Source organism: Crinia signifera, chromosome 2, assembly GCF_055691185.1.
Source record: "Crinia signifera chromosome 2, ASM5569118v1, whole genome shotgun sequence".
Lineage (NCBI taxonomy): Eukaryota > Metazoa > Chordata > Amphibia > Anura > Myobatrachidae > Crinia > Crinia signifera.
The window spans coordinates 241,211,429-241,234,279 of record NC_139218.1 but is presented as its reverse complement, the minus strand read 5'-3'; the positions used below and the strand labels follow the sequence as shown (position 1 = coordinate 241,234,279).

The 22,851-nt window shown below is 40.6% G+C and overlaps 1 protein-coding gene across 6 annotated transcripts in view; it reads left to right on the top strand.

The window, feature by feature from the left end:
• Window positions 1-22,851, top strand: part of LOC146060654 (uncharacterized) — a 483,494-nt gene that overhangs the window by 421,519 nt on the left and 39,124 nt on the right. For 5 of the 6 annotated variants that reach the window (XM_083174095.1, XM_083174093.1, XM_083174092.1 and 2 more), the window contains 5 exons: window positions 1,749-1,887; window positions 1,977-2,084; window positions 17,446-17,647; window positions 20,421-20,599; window positions 22,693-22,826. In XM_083174095.1, coding sequence (XP_083030221.1) covers window positions 1,749-1,887; window positions 1,977-2,084; window positions 17,446-17,647; window positions 20,421-20,599; window positions 22,693-22,826 — 762 coding nt within the window. The remainder of the gene's footprint in view (window positions 1-1,748; window positions 1,888-1,976; window positions 2,085-17,445; window positions 17,648-20,420; window positions 20,600-22,692; window positions 22,827-22,851) is intronic. The other variant, XM_083174094.1, reaches the window with a different exon arrangement.

Genomic DNA, 22,851 nt, shown 5'->3' with positions numbered 1-22,851 from the left:
AGAGGGTGCTAAATAAATAAGAAGTAGATTCTGATTGGTTGCCCATAGCAACATCACATGTGAAGTAGAATACACATCTTAGTAAATTTCCCCTATTATGTTAAAAAATACTGGGGGGAGCCCTGTGATAATGCTATATTCACATTCAATTAATAGTACTTCTGTCAGAGTCCTCATTGCTGATAATAAAGGCTGAGAAAAGAGATGCTGTTTGTGAACTGCCATGTGTATCTAATAGATCACTGTGTAAAATAAATAAATAAAACCATTATATTTACCTGTACCCAAGGACTGGTGATCTGTTGCGGGCAGCTGGTTATTTGCTCGCTGTGCTCTTGCTGTGACCCCCAGTGCCGTAAAGTGATCCTGTAAAACAGGCGTCCCACTACCACATCAGAGATCATAGCAGAGCACAGTATCGGCTGACCTCTTGGATCACCAGTTCTAGCAACAGATAAAGTCACGAGTTCAAGGTATTTTTTATGAAAAATACCCTAAGATATACAGGAAGAGGATTCATTTCTTGCAAGCTCTGTCCCTGCATGAAATGTTTGATCTATCCTTGGAATGTGTACAAATATCGCACTTCAGATTTGGACAAATTTATCACAATACATCTGAGATATGGATAGTGAAAAGAGTGGTCATAAATGCATTCACATTAATGAGAAAGGGTGGAAAAAAAGGTCAAAGGGCCTGATTCTGGTTCACTTAAAAAAGGAAATTCTCACTCTAATGGATAAAACCATGTGCACTGCAGGTGGGGCTTATGTAATATGTGCACAGAGAGTTAGAATTGGGTGGGGTTTGTACATCAAACTGAGATCTATATTGCAGTGTAAAAATAAAGCAGCCAGTATTTACTCTATACAGAAACAAAATAACTCACCCAAATCTAACTCTCTATACATCTGCCCCCCCCCCCCCCCCCCCCCTGCAGTGAAAATGGTTTTGTCCATTAGAGAGATAATTTGCTTTTGCAAGTACCATAATCAGACCCAAATTTCAGTAAGGACATGCAAGTCTGATCCATGCACTTAATCAGGAGCTGATTCAGTGGTGGCTGAAATTTGCGTCTGTCCTGCATCTTAGGTTGCAGCGGATCTGAAAAGGAACCAATCATTCAGCCAGCGCTGGCTTATTGCACTTTTCTTCTTTGATAATTAGGGGATTCACAACCCCATAGCCAGCTGCTGATAATAGCGCACCCCACACTCAACTTGCCATTTTTTGCAGCCGATCTGAAAAGGTATGCATATGCTGCAGGAACATTGTAAATCTATAACAGATTCAAAGTCTGATGTGCACAGGAACCCCTGGGTTAATGGAGGCCGATACCACACATTATCCAGAGTCCTGTGCAGGCCTTTACTGGTGACAGGAATCACTGGAAAAATGTCCAGGAGCCATATTTGGTAAAGGAATGCCCAGAGGTGGCTTCTTAGATCGAGGATCATCAGGAAAACTTATTGGACATCATTGGACATCATGACCCGTGGGTCATTTGATACATTATCATTTATTGATCAAGTATCATAGGTTTTATATTGTTATTATTCTTTTAGTGGGCTATTTAAATACATGTCCTTATAGTTACATTGAAATACATATCTGCTAGGTGGGTGCTAATGTTAATATATTGGCTTTACACATTTCAAAGATTAATTGGATGCCAATATAATTTCAAATAACCTAACTTTTCCCAAGCCTCAATACCGATGCACCATTTCTTGGGATTTTCATTGCAGTGCTTCAAAATATATGCAGGAGCTGTCCGCAGTGTATGATGTGATGGGTGATGCTCTGCCTCTGACCAGCACTGAAGAGATGGCTGACTTGCGGATGGCCTGTGATACAGTGTTAGAGCGACTTCCCCCATTGTTACAGGTATGTAAATGTTGAAAAATAACAAAAATAAAGTAATTAAGTAGATATCTGATGACGCATGTTTCAGAAATGCTAAGCTTCATATACAGTATTCTGCTTTTTTGCAGATTCATGCTCTACATCCATCTTTTACAACGGTTCTCTCTACTAATAATGGAACTGGAGAAGATTATATTAGTAAACACATCCTGTTACAGGTAACATGCACTACAGTATTCACAGAGCTTATACAGTACTAATTACCTATCGGAAACTAGACATAAAATGAGAAAAATTCTGAGATTAAGCTGCCGGAATTTCAAATAATACAAACACTGCTCCTGAATTAGAGGTGATCAGTAAATTGCAATGTAGTGAGTGGGTCATCCTGTGAGACTGCTTCCCATTCTGATGCTCTCTATGGATGTTCTAACATCAGCAGCAGTCATCACATGTACCTTACACGCACACGGGCATCTAACACTCATGATGGTTGTTTTGTACAGTCCTTATGTTTATATATTGTGCTCATAGTAAACCACAATGCTGGTAAAATCACACCACAAATGTTCATAAATGATTAACTGTATTGTACCACAATACACCAATAATTCTATAAAATAATGACAATCTCCAAGAACCAAAGTGTACAGTACAGGGGTAGCAAATGTGTGGCGCTCACGCTGCTGTGGCTTGTTACAAATGTGGCAAGGCATTCTGCTGTTGTAGTTTCACAGCAGAAGTTGTGCCCCATGTTACCTACCCCATTTGTACAGAACTTGCTTACTTTTATGTTAACTAAATCTCAAATCACACATAATCAGTGGAACCTACATATTTGTCCACATACATCGAGGGCCTGATTCAGAGTGTTTGTAGCCTAGCAAGCAGGTAGCCACCGCCCTGTGAAATCCCGCTTTATGAGATTTGCACGGCTGTGAACAGATGTGTGTGAGAATCTTGCAAACACAAACACATTTTCTGAAGGTGCTCATAGCCAGGCCCTGCACATGCGCATTGTGGAAAATGTGCATGCACAGTCCCCAAACCATCGGACAGTTGCCAAATTTGGACTGTACGAACAGGTCTGAATCAGCCACCAAGTTTACTGGCACATTAAATAGCCTTTCTATAACTCTGTAGCCCCAAGCATATTTAATGCAACTTTTTAACTTAACATGTGTCTTATTCCAAAAACAATTCCAATGCACAAGCAGCTTCTGCTGATTAAAATGATATGCATTATCCCTGTATTCCGTGTGACCGTTGCTGTATGTGCTTATGAAATGCTGCTCTATTGTGTAGCACTGTGGTCACATACAGAATATAGGCATTACGCATATAATTTTCAAAAGTAGATTGTGCTTGAGCGTCTAATTCGCATAGTGATGCAAATAAGATGCATTTTCAGCAAAAATAAAGATGCCCACTGCTAACGGAGTTACACAGGACTTATAAGCTAACAAACACCAGGCTGCATGGAGCCAAGGTATCCTCTGTGAGGACAAACAGGCACTGGTATTGGTTGATAGTCCAGCTGCTGTGTGATGTGAGGTAGTCAATCTCACGTCAACAAAAAAACAAGCAAATAGATTTACACAGCTTTACTTTGAGGAAGAATAAGTATACATAACCACCATGGGATGAAAACAATTGTACATTTAATTCATTAAAACAATATAGGACACTCAATTGATTACAAATTAAAAGTATCAAAAATTGAATATTAAAAAGAAGATACTAATTATAGCAGCAAATGTGAAGGTTTTATACCATAATATAGCAGTAGTCTGGGTCACCTTAGCTGGGTCACAGTCGCGTTCCTATGATGACCTCCATTTTGTAAAGGTATTCTTTTTGCTGATCCCATGCACTCACTGGTGACGGATCCTCACTCGCTGGGTGCTAGTTAGTCGCAAGGGGTATCCTGGAGTGAAAAGATGGTTTGCAGCAGATGGTAAGCTTGGGACCCAGGATTTGGCTCTGGGAGTCCTGGAGAGGAATTGTGGGTCTGGTCCGGGGCTGAGATGGCACTCAAGGTGGATCCAAGTTGGCAAGTGTCAAGAGAGGCTGGTCTTTGGCAATAGTTCCTGTAAGGCAGTCAATGGAATGAATTGATACCGGCGCTTTAAAAGGTCGACTCTTAGAGGTTTAGTTTCCAAATATGTCCAGTACCAGGAGTAGGAGTACGTATGGTAATTACGGATATGATAATCCTCCAGATATGAAAATAAAGCAGAGAAACAATATAGTGCATAACGTTTAAAACAACAAATTTAATAAAGGTAATGCACTCACAATTGTTAGGGGTTAAAAAGGCATGTAACAAAGGGTCCCGGGGCACAGCAGGAGGTATGCGGTCCGTCCCAGAGGCTAATCAGTTCCGGATACTGATATAGCCTGGATGCGTCCGTCCACAATAGTCCCGATGTCCAGCGCAGGTACAAGGAGTCTGTCAAAGTGAAATGGCAAGGCACGCCAAACGCGTTTCGGATCCTTAATGATCCTTCGTCAGTAGCGTGCTCTTGCCCTGCCATTTCAGCGTTTAAATAACGCTGCAGATAAGCTGACCGGGTGACGCTTCCGCCTGAGCCCGGAAGCAAGATGGCCGTGCGTTCCAAGCGCCGGCTGTTATGCGTGTCAATTTGCAAGGTAAATCCCGGAAGTAAAATGGCCGTGCGTTTCACAGCGCGGACCATTGATATTTTCACACACATCAATGTACATAATAATCCAACTACTAAGAAAACATATCACCGCTATAGTCGATATCCTTCTAACAGTGCAGGTTATCAATACATCTATAAAGTGCATAGTGCGTGATTAGTGTTAATAACAAGATATATAAATAACATTCATTAGGGATCTCAGTATTTTTTAAAAGAACATCCGGAATTTACATTAAAAACAAGAGAATAAAGAAATATAAAAATGATTATATAAAAATGCATATTTCATAAAAGGAGAGACGGTCATGGATAAAAAGATAATAATCATGTTAAAAAATGCTTCAATTCAAAATCACCGTTTAGACCACCAGGCACGAGAGTATTTAATCTGTGGATCCATCTCATTTCATTTTGTGCGAGGCGTTTATCAATGTCCCTTGTTCGCCATTTTGGTGCAATTAGTTGTATCCCCCAGAAATTGATTAGGGAGCATTCTTTAGATTGGTGTTTTTTATGAAAATGATCCGAAAGTGTATGAGTAAGTAAACCTTTGCGTATATTATATACGTGTTCGGCGAGACGTGTTTTAAGTGGTCGACTCGTTCTGCCGACATAGAAAAGATGGCACGAACACTCTAATAAGTATACAATATTTTTGGAGTGACAGGTAATAAATTCGTTAATTTTGTAGGTTTTTCCTTTCACATTAAAATCTGGTATCTTTTTATGTGTACCTTTTACTGTTTTGCACATCAAGCAATCTCCGCATCTATGAAACCCCTTAGTGCGGATGCTTTGTCTTGGGGTCTCATCAATAGTACTCTTCACCAAGTGGTTTTTTAGTGATGCTGATTTTCTATAAATAAAAGTAGGTTTGTCTGGTAAAATATTTCCTAAAATAGGGTCTTGTTTTATCATATACCAATTATTTTTAAAAACATTCTCTATTTTAAAGTGGAGACTATTGTATTGGGTGATAAAGGCCCATTGATATTTATCATCTTTTTCTTTTTTTGTTTTTTTCCTTTAGCAGGTCTGTTCTTTCTATATTGTTAATTCTTGTTCTTGCTGTATCGAGTGTATCAGTTGTGTAACCTTTGGATGTTAATCTTTCAGTTATTTCTTCTATTTGTTGGTTACAAATTTCCTGATTTGAACAATTACGTTTAGCTCGTGTAAATTGACTAAAGGGGATACTCTTTAACCAGTTAGAGTGGTGTTGGCTGGTTACTTCGATGTATCCATTAGAGTCTGTGGGTTTTCGATACATTTTGGTATTTAGTCTCCCATCCTCAATGTATATAGTTAAATCGAGAAATGAAATTTCTTTTATACTATTTACAAAAACCAAATTAATTGACATATTATTCATATTAAGAGTATTACAAAAGGTAGAAAGTTTTTCCTGACCGTCTCTCCAGATAAATAAAATATCATCAATAAAACGCCGCCACAGTACCAGACCCGCCCCCAGTCGACCATCATGCCAAACTGCCGTTAATTCCCAGTGGGACATAAATAAATTGGCGTAACTGGGAGCGAATCTGGTACCCATGGCGGTTCCCACACACTGCAGATAAAAGCTTCCATTGTGATAAAAATAATTATTTGAAAGGATAAAATCAATGCTTTTTAAAATAAAATCCTTTAAATCTGCATTAAGTGTTGATAAATTTAAAAAATATGAGACTGCTTGTAAGCCTATATCTTTCTTTATTATGGTGTACAGAGTGCTCACATCTGCACTGCACAAAATATCTCCATCTTTCCATTCATAGTTATCAAGAGTTCTTAATAAGTCTCCGGTGTCTTTCAAATATGCATTGGTCTTTAAAACGAGTGGCTGTAAGTAGAAATCGACCATTGCAGATAGATTGCTGGTAAGGCTATTACATCCAGAGACAATAGGTCTCCCAGGGGGATTTTTTTCATCCTTATGGATTTTCAGGAGAATATATAAAGAAGGCACTGAGGGTTCTTTTATATTTAAGAAGTCAAATTCTTTTTTAGAGATAGTGCCTTTTGAAAGTGCATTAGTGGTGAGTTCTAATAAACCATTAGTGATACGTGCAGTAGGATCGCTTTTCAGTTTTTTATATGTATCTCCTGTCGTTAGTTGTTTATCTATTTCTTTTAGGTATAAATCTTTTTTCATCACTACCACACTTCCACCCTTATCGGCGGGTTTGATTATAATAGATTTATCATCTTTTAGAGTTTTTAGAGTCTCATATTCTTTTTTTGTTAAATTGCATTGTTTTCCAAATTTGTTTCCTTTTTTATCTAAAATTTTCGTGATTTCATCACATACAACTTGATTAAAACAATCCAAAAAACTCCCTCTGCAGTGTGTGGGATAAAAAGTGGATGGTGGTTTAAAAGGTGTGGACAGTGTGATTGGTTCTGCAGTTTCCCCTGAGTCTTTAGACTCAAAAAAACGTTTTATAGTTAATTTGCGAATACATTTTTGAATATCTATAAAAAGATTAAAACTATTCGGTTTACAACTGGGGGCAAATTTTAGTCCTTTCTGTAATATTTTGATTTCTATTTCAGTTAGGTCACGATCAGTTAAATTAAATACTCTTCCTGTATTATTATTTCTAGGATTAGTGGGGACTTTTTTAGTCTTTCGAACTCTTTTTACTCCCGCTCTTTTTCCTCTTTTAGTTTTTGTTTTATTTTTTCTTTTAACAGGAAGGGGATTTTGTTTTTCCACTATCTCCTCCGGTAATTCTGATGGTCCTGGTCTAAAAAAGGAGACAGTTCTCTTTCTCGATGTCTGGGGTTAGGGTCTAAATGAGAGAAGCGATTGGATAGTCTTAGTTCATGCGTCTCTGTATTTCTAACCTGTGGTCTAAAAGGGCTTACAAGCAGTCTCATATTTTTTAAATTTATCAACACTTAATGCAGATTTAAAGGATTTTATTTTAAAAAGCATTGATTTTATCCTTTCAAATAATTATTTTTATCACAATGGAAGCTTTTATCTGCAGTGTGTGGGAACCGCCATGGGTACCAGATTCGCTCCCAGTTACGCCAATTTATTTATGTCCCACTGGGAATTAACGGCAGTTTGGCATGATGGTCGACTGGGGGCGGGTCTGGTACTGTGGCGGCGTTTTATTGATGATATTTTATTTATCTGGAGAGACGGTCAGGAAAAACTTTCTACCTTTTGTAATACTCTTAATATGAATAATATGTCAATTAATTTGGTTTTTGTAAATAGTATAAAAGAAATTTCATTTCTCGATTTAACTATATACATTGAGGATGGGAGACTAAATACCAAAATGTATCGAAAACCCACAGACTCTAATGGATACATCGAAGTAACCAGCCAACACCACTCTAACTGGTTAAAGAGTATCCCCTTTAGTCAATTTACACGAGCTAAACGTAATTGTTCAAATCAGGAAATTTGTAACCAACAAATAGAAGAAATAACTGAAAGATTAACATCCAAAGGTTACACAACTGATACACTCGATACAGCAAGAACAAGAATTAACAATATAGAAAGAACAGACCTGCTAAAGGAAAAAACAAAAAAAGAAAAAGATGATAAATATCAATGGGCCTTTATCACCCAATACAATAGTCTCCACTTTAAAATAGAGAATGTTTTTAAAAATAATTGGTATATGATAAAACAAGACCCTATTTTAGGAAATATTTTACCAGACAAACCTACTTTTATTTATAGAAAATCAGCATCACTAAAAAACCACTTGGTGAAGAGTACTATTGATGAGACCCCAAGACAAAGCATCCGCACTAAGGGGTTTCATAGATGCGGAGATTGCTTGATGTGCAAAACAGTAAAAGGTACACATAAAAAGATACCAGATTTTAATGTGAAAGGAAAAACCTACAAAATTAACGAATTTATTACCTGTCACTCCAAAAATATTGTATACTTATTAGAGTGTTCGTGCCATCTTTTCTATGTCGGCAGAACGAGTCGACCACTTAAAACACGTCTCGCCGAACACGTATATAATATACGCAAAGGTTTACTTACTCATACACTTTCGGATCATTTTCATAAAAAACACCAATCTAAAGAATGCTCCCTAATCAATTTCTGGGGGATACAACTAATTGCACCAAAATGGCGAACAAGGGACATTGATAAACGCCTCGCACAAAATGAAATGAGATGGATCCACAGATTAAATACTCTCGTGCCTGGTGGTCTAAACGGTGATTTTGAATTGAAGCATTTTTTAACATGATTATTATCTTTTTATCCATGACCGTCTCTCCTTTTATGAAATATGCATTTTTATATAATCATTTTTATATTTCTTTATTCTCTTGTTTTTAATGTAAATTCCGGATGTTCTTTTAAAAAAATACTGAGATCCCTAATGAATGTTATTTATATATCTTGTTATTAACACTAATCACGCACTATGCACTTTATAGATGTATTGATAACCTGCACTGTTAGAAGGATATCGACTATAGCGGTGATATGTTTTCTTAGTAGTTGGATTATTATGTACATTGATGTGTGTGAAAATATCAATGGTCCGCGCTGTGAAACGCACGGCCATTTTACTTCCGGGATTTACCTTGCAAATTGACACGCATAACAGCCGGCGCTTGGAACGCACGGCCATCTTGCTTCCGGGCTCAGGCGGAAGCGTCACCCGGTCAGCTTATCTGCAGCGTTATTTAAACGCTGAAATGGCAGGGCAAGAGCACGCTACTGACGAAGGATCATTAAGGATCCGAAACGCGTTTGGCGTGCCTTGCCATTTCACTTTGACAGACTCCTTGTACCTGCGCTGGACATCGGGACTATTGTGGATGGACGCATCCAGGCTATATCAGTATCCGGAACTGATTAGCCTCTGGGACGGACCGCATACCTCCTGCTGTGCCCCGGGACCCTTTGTTACATGCCTTTTTAACCCCTAACAATTGTGAGTGCATTACCTTTATTAAATTTGTTGTTTTAAACGTTATGCACTATATTGTTTCTCTGCTTTATTTTCATATCTGGAGGATTATCATATCCGTAATTACCATACGTACTCCTACTCCTGGTACTGGACATATTTGGAAACTAAACCTCTAAGAGTCGACCTTTTAAAGCGCCGGTATCAATTCATTCCATTGACTGCCATTCTGTTTTTAAGGTGACATAAGAATAACACCTTGAATTGTGACAGGCTGCTTGAGAGCACTGTATGCGCACCCACCACAGTTAACCTCTTTTCTGTAATAGTTCCTGTAAACCTGATGCGTTTCGCCTGTTAAACTGGCTTTATCAAAGGTGTACCTTTGATAAAGCCAGTTTAAAATTTGCACAGTTAGGGCCATGGTGGGAATCAAACCCATGACCTCAGTGCTGTGAGGCAGTAATGCTAACCATTACACCGTATTCAATTACAGTTTAAAATAAAAGGAAAAAACTTGAGCCATGACAATCTATCACTGACTTAAATTCCTCAGTAATAGCTGATTAGGGCTGCACAGTAAATACCGCTCTAGATCCTTTAGTCCAGTGGTTCTCAAACTCAATCCTCAGGATCCCACACAGTTCACGTTTTCCAGGTAACCCAAAAAGTGCACAGGTGCACTCATTACTGACACATTTTATAAGATCCAAAGGTGGAGCTATTTATTTCACTTGATTCTGTGAGGAGACCTGAAACACATACACTGAGGCCTTTATTCAGATCTGATCGCAGTACAAATATATTTGCAAAATGAGCAAAACCATGTGCACTGCAGGTGGGGCAGATGTAACATGTGCAGAGAGAGTTAGATTTGTGTGAGTTATTTTGTTTCTGTGCAGGGTAAATGCTGGCTGCATTATTTTTACACTGCAATTTAGATTTCAGTTTCAACACACCCCACCAAAATGTTACTCTCTCTGCACATGTTACATCTGCCCCACCTGCAGTGCACATGGTTTTGCCCATTTTCCAAACAAATTTGTACTGCAATCAGATCTGAATAAGGGCCTGTGTGTGGTCCTGAGGACCGACTTTGAGAACATGTGCTTTATTCTAGTCAGATAAAAAAGTGACTTCACTTACATGAGTCTGTTCCATTTTTACACTATACAGTACATTACAATTTTAAAAACTGGTCTCCTAAAATCTATTAGTCAGGGTTGTACAGAACAGCAGGTTCACATTCCTCATTAGATTAAACTTTTTATTTCCAGACTGCTATTTAGAGGGAACATTAATTTGACTATTTAGATGCAGCTAGCTTGATAAAACACATGCATTAATGACCCATGATATCCATTTTTTAAGTATTTGCTTGTAATAATAAAATGTTTAGTAACACATTTGTGTTATTTGATGCTGTACAAACGATTTCCCTATTCAGTGCATAACAGACATCATTTGATTTCGTGGTGTTCCGCATGGCATTGGTAAAGCTTCCTTTTAAGGGCAGCAAAGAACATCAATTTCAACCCTGGCAATATTTTATCATCAGAATATAACAGTTACAGCTGACACTGCTGAATTAGCTTGTAGCAGTCATGATAATATAAAGCCTTCTGCACCTGCTACTCTTGGCACTTTTCTTTGTGGACTCTTCCCGCTTATGGGTTATTAATCATTGGCAACAGGGGAAGTTGCAGACCAATGCACTTTGGATTACAGGCATAATAGAAAGAACATCGTTCTCAGAATGTCTTTATTGTGATGAGCATTTAGAATTGACCATAGTGGTATTATGGTTAACCACGTAATTGGGAAATGTTCTCCCATTTCTGCAATGAAGCATAAGAGAGGTCTATTAGGAAACCTGTACCGGAAGCCATTGTTTTTCAATATTTCAAATTGTATAAAAACTGCACTCTTACATTTGAAGACAAGTAAACTGAATTAGTTCATTAAGATTAACTGATCATTTGTGCTATTAATATTTGTAATTTGAGGAAGATTGATATATTCAGAGTCTGTGGGTGATTCAATTCTTTTTTTAACCACCCTGGACCGAAATCAGATGTGGGCGGAGTGCTATCCTGCACCGGCAAAGTACCGATGCTCTGTACTGTGCGCATTTGAAGGACCTGTTCTGCGCGCGTACGAATGGGTCCTGCGAAACAGGATGGTAGCAGACTGTCAGTGATTGAGGACGGGGAGGGGCCAGAAACATCCTCCATTTCACGAAATGGATGTGTGTTGTAGCTTTTGCAGGGGGAGCGGTGAGGCCAGGATCTCCTTCAGAGGACGGAGGTTTCCTGACCTGTCAGTAGCTCATGCGGAAGTTGGCTTGCGCGGCTGCATTGTTTGTACAGCAGGCGGCCAATAGTGTTGGAGATGAACCCATACTGTGTCGTCCTAGGACACCGTTGGGATCATTAATGCGGCTGCTTCACCATTATGTTTATCCTTGTCAGCAGGAATAGAGGATGGCACAAATTTGTAACTGAAAAAGCTTTATGAGAAAAAGAGTCACTTAAATAGCACACATATAATAAAATGTGTAAAATGATCTTTCACTTGGATTGCTTTTAGGCCCTTATTCTGATCGGTGCGGCCCGATCAGAATATGCGGCCACGACCGTGCAGGCGAATCCCCGCCTTCCATATGGATCGCCACCTCCGTCCGTACGCGGATATGTGGCGATCCGCATGAAAGTGGACGGGGATACGCCTCCTCCGTCTTGGGAGCAGCCCCTGCATTCGATGGTCGCCGAACATCGAATGCAGGGCCGCACGCTCCACTAGGTCCCGCCACCCAAGACCACACGGACACTTGTCCGTGTGAAATCATGTATGGGGGCGGGCAGCTGACATCCGGCGATGTCAGATGCCCGCCCCCTACACACGCGTCACGGCTTCATTACCATGCATACGCCCCGCGTTTGCATGGGAACGCCCATGAAACGCGGGGCGTATGCATAGGGTAATGAGGCTAAGTAGCCCCTCACGCCCCTCTACGCCCCCTGTGCGGCGTGTAAAGAATACGTGCGGCGAAATCGCCTGCACATGCGCAGAGTGACCTCTGCACATGCGCAGACGATAACCATCGGCGGGACGACCGCATGCGGAGAAATCCGCACCGATCAGAATAAGGCCCTTAATGATTTCATCTATTAAGTATGTTGTCTTTGATTTAGCTGTTACCAATTGCTAACAGTTTTTAGCGAAAGGCTTAAACCTTACTATGCTAAAAAAAAAATATTTATAGTCATTCAGAAATAATGTATAGGAAGCCAATATGTTTATGACATGTAAGCAAATCCAGCTCCATGTAGAATAAACAAACACTACTCTAATGTCCAATCCATTACTTAAATCTACTAAATGGGATACATATACTTAAACGATATCCCAATCTATTTCATGTTTGACCTTTTTTTCATGGTAATGAGGGACAGATCTGAATATGCACTAGAGGGAAAGTGTGAAACAAAATGAGGAGTGTTCATGATTCTGATATGAAATTATATACAGTAATAGACCAGGTAACATATAAATCACCCCAGGATTTAATACAGATACAGATACCTTGTGTATCAATTCCTCTTTGCTTATAGAGTGTAAGCTTGTGAGCAGGGCCCTCATACCGCTGTGGGGTGGATTCAATTATCTGCGATAATAAAAGTGGTGGCCTCAGACTTTTATGCACAGAAATATTTAATTACAGACTTTGGTACTCTTTACCTAGAACGGCGCCCACGATTGAAATCGCGGGCATCGCGGGTAAAATCGCGGTAATCGCGGGCATCGCGGGTAAATCGCGGGTAAATCGCGGGTACATCAAAATCGGGTACCCGCGATTACCGCGATTTTCCCATAGAGAACAATGTTAAAAAGCCTGATTGACCGCGATTTTAGCGTTAAATGCCTCAATGCCCGCGATTTTCCCATAGGAATCAATGTTAAATGGGCTACAGAGCCCAAATAGCCCCAATTAACCCTTAAATGTCCCCCCAATTTTTGTACGCCACCCCACGATCCACGCCAACCCGAAGCGTGGCGAGCGCAGCGAGCCCGCGAGGGGCGGCGGTACGCGTCCTACGACCTTTTCATGCCCTACTATCCACGTCGGCGTGGAGTTGAGAATAGAATAGTGTGGCGAGCGCAGCGAGCCACCGAGCCCGAAGCGTGGCGAGCGCAGCGAGCCCCGCGAGGGGACGCGGATACCTTCACAGGTAAGCGCGTCCCCTCGCGGGCTTCACAGGTGTCCGCGTGGCCACGGACACCTGTGAAGCCCGCGAGGGGACGCGCTTACCTGTGAAGGTATCCGCGTCCCCTCGCGGGGCTCGCTGCGCTCGCCACGCTTCGGGCTCGGTGGCTCGCTGCGCTCGCCACACTATTCTATTCTCACACCACGCCGACGTGGATAGTAGGGCATGAAAAGGTCGGAGGACGCGTACCGCCGCCCCTCGCGGGCTCGCTGCGCTCGCCACGCTTCGGGTTGGCGTTGATCGTGGGGTGGCGTTAAAAATTTGGGGGGACATTTAAGGGTTAATGGGCTCTGTAGCCCATTTAACATTGATTCCTATGGCCAAATCGGGTGGATTGAGGCATTTAACACTAAAATCGGGTCCATCGCGGCTTTTAACATTGCTTCCTATGGGAAATCGGGAGCATCGCGTCGCGGGCATCGCGGGTACGTTTATGGCCGGCCGCGACGCGACCGACGCGATTTTTCAGGTTTAACATGGTTTTCAATGGGAAAATCGCGGGCATCGCGTCGGTCGCGTCGCGGGCAGGCATAAATGTACCCGCGATGCCCGCGACGGGCGCCGTTCTAGGTAAAGAGTACCCAGACTTTTTTCTTCATGCAGTAAATCCCTGCACATGCGTGTTAACCCATTCAATATGGGGTAAGTACCTGGATCTACGGCTTAACATATTCGCAGAACCCACACCAGTTGTACTGATCTTCGTCTTCCTCAGGCTTGAACAGAAGTCTACTTTAGGTACATCCCAGATGGCTGACTGTGGGCTGCCTCGGGTTCTAATTGAATTAAAAGGTGTACATCCCTTTGTTTTTCAATACAAAAAAATGCATTTATCATGTGCTAATAAATCCACAAATAAGACAACAATAATGTTACAGATGTAGCGCCTGTCATTATTGCAGGGGCTGGCGGTAGATTCGCCAGCCCCCGCCCGCTCCCCCTAACCCTACCCTGAAGTGGAGACGGGCAGGGTTCACATCCCCCGCCGACAGGAAACTCACGCTCGCACGTCAAATGGAGCGCCGGTTCGTCACAGGGGGTGGTCTGGCGAGCCCCGGCACTGAATGAAGGGCGCTCCATCTGTATATCATACTTGCCTATTTTTAAAAACTAATTTCAGGGAGATTCCAGGTGCTAGTAAAATGCACTGCGCCATCATGCTCCACTCCAAAGGGCATGTCTAGCTTCACCCATTTACTGACACTCAGGGGTGTGTTTTGCAATGGCAGGTAAAAACTATAGCACAACCTCACAACTTGTGTTTGATTTAAATTGTGACCTGTCATGACAAAGGTCAAAACAAGAAGGGGCGGAGCTACACACCAGGTTGGTTTGGCCTGGGGAGAGGGCTTGGCCTAGCACCGTGACCCCCGTTTCCATCATTCCTAGTAGCTGGGCAGCCCCGGCTCCCTGCCTGCACTCTCTTTATCCCTGCACTGAAGAGATCACCACAGAGTGGTGGTGAACTTCGACTCCCCGCAATTGCCCCCACGGGAAGGACAGCGGGACAGTTTCCAGTTGGGAGGTATGCTAAAATCAGCAACAAAAAGAAGAATATAAGTATTGTACTGCATCCACACACAGCACCTTAGTGCTTTACATTTTAAGGTGAGTACACACACGGCAGGTGGAGGCTAAATTGATCGCTGCCCGCTGCAAATTTGCACCTATGCAAACAGGTCTGAATCTGGCCCAATGTACAAAGCCCCCCATATTATTGCATTATACACAGTCCACCCAAAATTACATTATACACAGCCCCCCCATATTATATACACAGCCCACCTCATATTACATTATACACAGCCCCCATATTACATTATACACAGCCCACCCCATATTACATTATACACAGCCCCCCATATTTCATTATACACAGCCCACCCCATATTACATTATACACAGCCCACCCCATTTTACATTATAAACAGCCCCCTCCCCGCTATTACTGTACATTATACACAGCCCTCCATATTGCATTATACACAGCCCACCCCATATTACATTATACACAGCCCCCCATATTATATACACAGCCCACCTCATATTACATTATACACAGCCCCCATATTACATTACACACAGCCCACTCTATTTTACATTCTAAACAGCCCCCCCTATTACTGTACATTATACACAGCCCCCATATTACAGCATAAACAGCACCCCCCCCCCCCCCACACACACACACATACATATATTACACAGTATAACTAATGAATCACATAAATTGTACAGTAGTTTCTAGTATGTCTATAGTAAATTTCTGTTGACAATCATGTACAGCACCTAAAAGGCACAATGTAAAAAGCATACAACAAGCTTTTCAAGCAAGGATACAAACTGTATTAAAAAGAGTTGAAAAAGCAATTACAATACTCTAAAGAAATGCTGCTGCATGAAGGGAAATTGGTATGTTGGTTTAACAAACTGCTCAGAAATAAAAAGTAAAAAAATATATCAAGACTTTGGATTGTCATCACATGCTCTTCTTCAGCCAAATAAAGTGCAAATGTACAATGAAGGCAGTTTCCAGAGCTGAACCTGGTTAATCAATATTATTCAGAATTTGAAATTAATTTTCACAACCTGGAATACAAATAGGTCAATCTAACAAGCCATGTGCCATCACAGCCACTGCGACATACTAAAAAGTTATCTGTGGCCTTCTCAAAGAGATAACTAATTCAATTGAAAGAATACTATCTATAACAAGGAAACATTGATGATCAAAATCTCTGCCATGAATGAGAATGTCACACACATGGTTGTACACTTTCATACATGGGGGTACAGGATGTCATACACACATATGGGGATACAGGGAGTAACACAGGAATAGGGGGTGTACAGTGTGTCATACATGGGGGTAAATGGGTACAGGATGTCACACATCTGTTTTTAAAACAATTTCCAAAGTTTGGATTTGGGCTGTACTGAAGGAGAACTACAAATCACTATCCCCATTATCATTAGGATACTAATGGGTGTGTATTATTAGGTAGACCTCGATAGTCAGTCAATACTGTGCAAAAGGTAGACATACCAATAGGTTGACATGGGAAAAAATGTTGGTGTCAATGTCGACAACTGTTTCTGTCGACCTGATGCATGTCGACATTTTGGGGTAGATCTTTTGACTATCTATATATACTGTAGATATATAAACCAAAACCACTATAGTATGACTCCTTTGAACCTATGGAAGCTTCCCATCCATCTCCCACGTGCACTGGCTAGGGCCAATCCTGACACCAGTGCAGTGACAGTTTCCCCTGAGAGATTTTTCACAAATGTCTTCTGCTAGGCACACACTAAACAATTTTCAAGTGTGCTGGATTTTACGACTAGATACAAAAGCTGCACTTTAATTGAATAGGTTGAAGAGAGTGCCGAGAGCAGCATAGATAAAGGTACAGGTAGCTCTGTCTGTACAATGCATAAGAATATACTGATCAAGTTTAGTGAGATTAAGTAATCAAACACCTGACTATTATTCTACAAAATCCCTGACGTTGGGCAAGTGTACCTAGCACATGTAATAGTGTACCAGCCATGGAATGCTTAATTCATAGCAAATGTTTCAACTGACTCTTCCAAATAGAAATATTTTGTTTTGCTGTGTGCCAAATTTGACCAAATAATTGTATTCTGTTTGTAGTCTACTTTTTGCACTGTATACATTTTACGTTTCTTTTTTAACCAATAAGTTTTATTACTTTGTTTTAGGAGTGCAAATGGATGGACACAAACCTTAAACATATTAAAAACAGTGTTTCTATGTTATTGAATTGTTTGCTGAGAGGGGTGACTGCAATATCAGAAGATCTGAGGAATGTTGCAGATGCCTTACGGAAGTCAGTGGTACCCCAATCTTGGCTCCCCTCACACAGTTGCCACATACCTCATTATATTATCCCTTGGCTGGAAGGTAAGTCATGAACTACATAGGTCTACTATCAATTCATTCTCCTTCTATGCATACATGACTGGTTTACTGCTCGCTACTACTGTATATGCCATGCATTTTCCATCATTTTTACTACACTGTGCTGCAGGTAATGATGTGATTTCTGACAGGAAGATGAATGACAGAAGAGACTGGTTAAGAAGTAAATGCATGCAGTAAATACTTTGCAGAAATGCTTTATTGTTTACTGTTATAGGATTAATGTACAAGGGAATTAGGTCTTCTAAAATAAAGAGCAAACTTTGGTTTATTTGTAGTAAAATATTGTGTTTGAACCAGTAATTAAAACTTTGTATTCTATTTTTTTATGTTACCTATTATTTTGGTACCTTTTACAGTGAGCCTTTAAGAAAATAAATGTTAGGTAACTATAAAAACATTTGTGTACAGTATATTTATTTATCATCAGTTTCTTATACTGTATAGCGCACACATATTCCGCAGTTGAACATTCACATCAGTCCCTGCCCCAGTGGAGCTTACAGTCTATTTTCCCTACCTCATGTACACGCACACACATCCATTCTAGGGTTAATTTTTTGGGAGCCAATTAGCCTACCAGTATATTTTTGGAATGTGGGAGGAAACCGGACTACCCGGAGGAAACCCACGCAAGTACGGGGAGAATATACAAACTCTGCACAGTTAGGGCCCTGGTGGGAATCAAACCTATGAGCTGTGAGGCAGTAATGCTAACCATTACACTGTCCGTACTGCCCAAATAAGAGTATATGTGACAGTGAGGAAAAGAAAGGTGTTCAAAAGAACCAGAACTCATTTTTTTTTCTTCAGTCAACTCATACTGGAAATAATCTAGTGGAGTGATCCCTATCTCACATATGAAATCTCCGGGCAGGCTTGAAAATGAAGGCGAAAAGACCATGCGAATGAGGTGTAATACAATAGCTTGACTGATCAGATCTGTGCCCATTGGCACTGGATGCATGTTGGCAGATTGCTTATAACCCCATTCTCTGTTGGAACAGGAACTGCTGGCGGGGAGGGGGAGGGAAAAGTGGTGCCTCAGGGGTGCAGAGTCTCTCGCAGAGTGCACCTCTGGACCACCCTGCACTTTTGCCTATGATTGTGAGCTGTTAGACAACATAGGGGTTATTCAGATCTGATGGCAAAGCTGCTTTTTTTGTTAGCAAATTGACAAAATCATGTTGCACTGCAGGTGGGGCAAATGTAACACGTGCAAAAATAGATAGATTTGGGTGGGGTGTGTGAAATCGAAATTATATTGTATAAATAAATCAGCCAGTATTTACCCTGCACAGAATCAAAATAACTTGCCCATATCTAACTATCTCTGCACATGTTACATCCAGTAGCGCACGCAGGGGGGGTTTCCGAGTACCCAGAAACCCCCCCAGGAGTCTAAGGGCCTGAGCCTGAAAGCTGAGGGTCCCCTCTTTCCAGGAGTACAAAATTTTTTACAATCGGACCTTGTGAACCGGAGATATCTGACTTCAAAGCAGTGGTCCCCATCCAAGCCTGTTAATTGCTCTTCCCAGTCAGATATTTCAGGTTCTGTCTAACTTAGAGTGTTTCTGATGGTATATTCCAAAAGCTGGGACTCTCCCCCTTTGAAGGATACTAGATGCTTGTCTCTACTGTTCCCAGAACCAGATATATCAGCCTTCCAGCAGCTGGTTACTGCTCCAGCTCCACACACCTGGTATGTAGTTTTATATACTCGTTGGCAGATTGCTCTGCCTCCTGAACTCTGATCCCCTAGTCCCCAATACCATTTGGTAGGTGGGATTCTCTAGTTTTTAATTCCATTAAAATCTAAGAAATCTATTCCCGGAAACTGGAGATATCTGCAGTCAAGCAAGTTGTCCTCCCACCAGAAAATTATGAATAATAAGCCCACTCCACTATACACCCCTCCTCTGCATATTAAAGATCCTCTACCACCCCGGAAGTTATGTATCAGGGCCCCTTCATTCAGCTCAATGCCCCCTTCTCCCACCTCATCTCCCACCATCTGTGCAGTAAAGGGGTAATTAGTGGAAATTACTGATCCAGGCCCTACATGCTGAGCGGTTGATATAATACCCCCTACCACCCGCGGGACATCAAAGCATATACTGGGTCACCTAAGTGTCCATCTCCGTGCTTTGCTCTGCCCTCTGGAAACCCCCTTCTGAAAATCCTGCGTTTGCCCCTGACATCTGCCCCACCTGCAGTGCACATGGTTTTGTCTATTAAAGAAAAAAAAATGCTTTACAATCAGTTCAGAATAACCCCCATAGTTTCTTCTTTTATCAGTTTTGTTGCTGCATAAATATTTTAATAAATATATGATACTTTTTATGTTACTGCTATCAGTCCTGTCAAGTTTGGTCTAATTTTACAGATTTGGACAAGAATTGAAACAGATGGACCATGTAAATATCAGACTGTTAGCTTGGCGGTGTACCCTGCTGCATTAGACATGGCAAATCCTGAGCCAGCATGTCAGCAAAGCTGCTGTGTGTACTGGATATTTAGCCTTTCACCTGTTTCAGCATATTTTGCAAAATGGGACTAGCTGGTCTTTTGCGAACAATAATAACTAAAAAAAAAAATCAGAGGAGACATGGAAAGCAATACCAATGACCAGTGTTTAGCATGGTCTTCTTATTACTGTATGATATCTTAACATAACCATATATCGTTCTTGCGATACGCTGTTCTGGCTATATAACATTTGCTTTGTATGATGATCTTACTGTATGTCACCTAGGTCTTCGTATGAAGCACAAACAGTTAAATCTGTGGCTGAAGAAAGGCTTAATGCCATTTGCCAGGTCTGAGAAGGAGGCCCTGACCTCCATAAGCCCTGGGAGACTGGTTAACCCTGAGGCCTTGTTGCTGGCACTGAGAGTGGAGTTTGCAGTTCAACATGGATATTTATTGCATGAGGTATGTTTGTGCAGCCTCTCGGATTACTTTGAAGAAGCTTCACATAGTACTATCGTAGTGGATAATTCATTGCTGCCTATGAGGGATATTTTTGCACAATACCTGAACAAATGGAAATTAGCCCACAGTGCCCTCTTTCTGTGCTTCAATAAACACCCCTTATCTTATCTATAAAAATAATAAATTCTTCTAGTTTTTAAAAGTAATTATGCTGCCATTTTTATTTTGTTAATCGTAAAATGGCAAAACACATGCAGTCCATCTACACAGCAGTACTGTCATTGTAAATATCAAATCAAATACAAGTAAATGAACTTAAAAATTGCTGTGTGTGATCACAAACTATAGATGGCACCTGATTGGATCACTGGCACACTTGTCAAGCCAGTAACTGCTTGCCATTCCCGGCCATACACTGGGTTCCTGCCTCTCCTTCGAAGGTCAGAAATGATTATGGGGCTTGGCTAAGAGAATAACAGCAATTGGACTTAGTGGGAACTTACTAAATGGAGTAAAAAGATGGGTTTAGTGGAACAACCAAATCACAGATTTATTTAAAGAGGGTTGAACATAACATAATTTAAATTGAATAACATCTTTATGGTTCTATAATGAATTAACGATAATTACTGAATATTTTATTATGTCTGTGGAACAGATACATTTTTAGGAGTGTTTCCTGCTTTAGTCACAACATGATTTGGCAAGGACTAAGAGACTGTGCTGAATAATTTGATATATAACACTTGTATACAGTATACTGTATGTGTGTGGTTGATATAAAAAGAGAATATTGGACTGCGCTTATTTCTAGTACCACCCAAGAAACAATATTGATTATATTGACATTCTTTCTTCTTAATTCCAGTATTCGGATAGAAATAAACTTTAGAATCTTTTGTATGGTGTAGACAGTTTATTTAAAAGAATATCCAACGCGTTTCCTCAGAACGACTTCATCAGGGGCATAGCTGGGAATGGTACAGAAAGAATAATACAGACAATAAGTATACTTTTACTGTACTGAATTACAGTGAATTCCATATTGAACAAATATAAAAAAATTACGTAGTACATACCGGCGATAAGGATCTTATCACTAGACCCGAAATTATGTTATTTTTGACATAAACTGTTTCATAAAAATCTTAAAAAGAACATACAGTATAAATTCATATTTTTTAAAAACCAATAAGGAGGAGCAAATGATGATGAACAACTAGATGAATAACTGATGAATAATTAAATGGTGATCTGCAAACCAAATGGACACTGTAGATGTATCAGAATTTTATAAAGTTATAATGGGATTCTGTCCCTCACTATTCACTTTTTTTTTACAATTTTAGTGATGATCACAATTGAGGTTAATGGAGACCTGTAGGAAAATATCAGTTGTCACATGGACGTATTTTAGCTTTTATTCAAGGATAAGGCCCGTATAAGGACCATGCCATAGCTGCCGTTCATAATATATACGTTATTTATATGGTGGAAGTTTATAGATTTAATACTGACACTACAGTGTAACTATTGACATGTATTATACTAACATATAACACAAAACATTTAAAGCAGCAACAGTTGAAATTAAATTTTACTTAATATTTCTATATATGTCAGTATAGTAAATAATAAGTAGCATCTGAAAACAAATAGCAGCCTATGTTCACCCCCAAAAGACTTTAGTTAAATCTGCCCATCTACACTTCTAGCAAATGCCAGAAGGGCCAATGCCTGATGGACCGGTCTGGTCACTTAGAGAGATCAGGGCTGGCCAAGCACTCTGCTTGGCTGCCCCGGCTCACGCAGGCAGGATCTGGCGAAGCAGCTGCACTTTACATCACTTTGCTTGGCTGCCAGCATACAAAGACATGGGAGCATGCCTCAAGGCCAGGCCCTCTTTTTACTGTACCTGCAGTGCATGCATCCATTGCCCATATCCCAGATGCCATTAAATTACAATAGTGAACCCCTTCTATGGAATACAGCATCAAACATAGAGTCCACACCACTGTAATTCTAGAACTGTGTTTTTCAATTGTGATTTCTGCCAGTGAATATTAACCTTAATGGCTTGGTTTTGCCTGCAGGTTGTACTCCAATGTCACATAGCTGAATATCCTGACTACAAACCAGACCGTGAGATGTATAGACTGTGCCTCCAGGACCTTGTCTTACAGGGGGCAGCATGGGATTTCAGAAATAATCACCTGAGAGAATCAAGGTACTTAATGGTTTAATATGTCAAG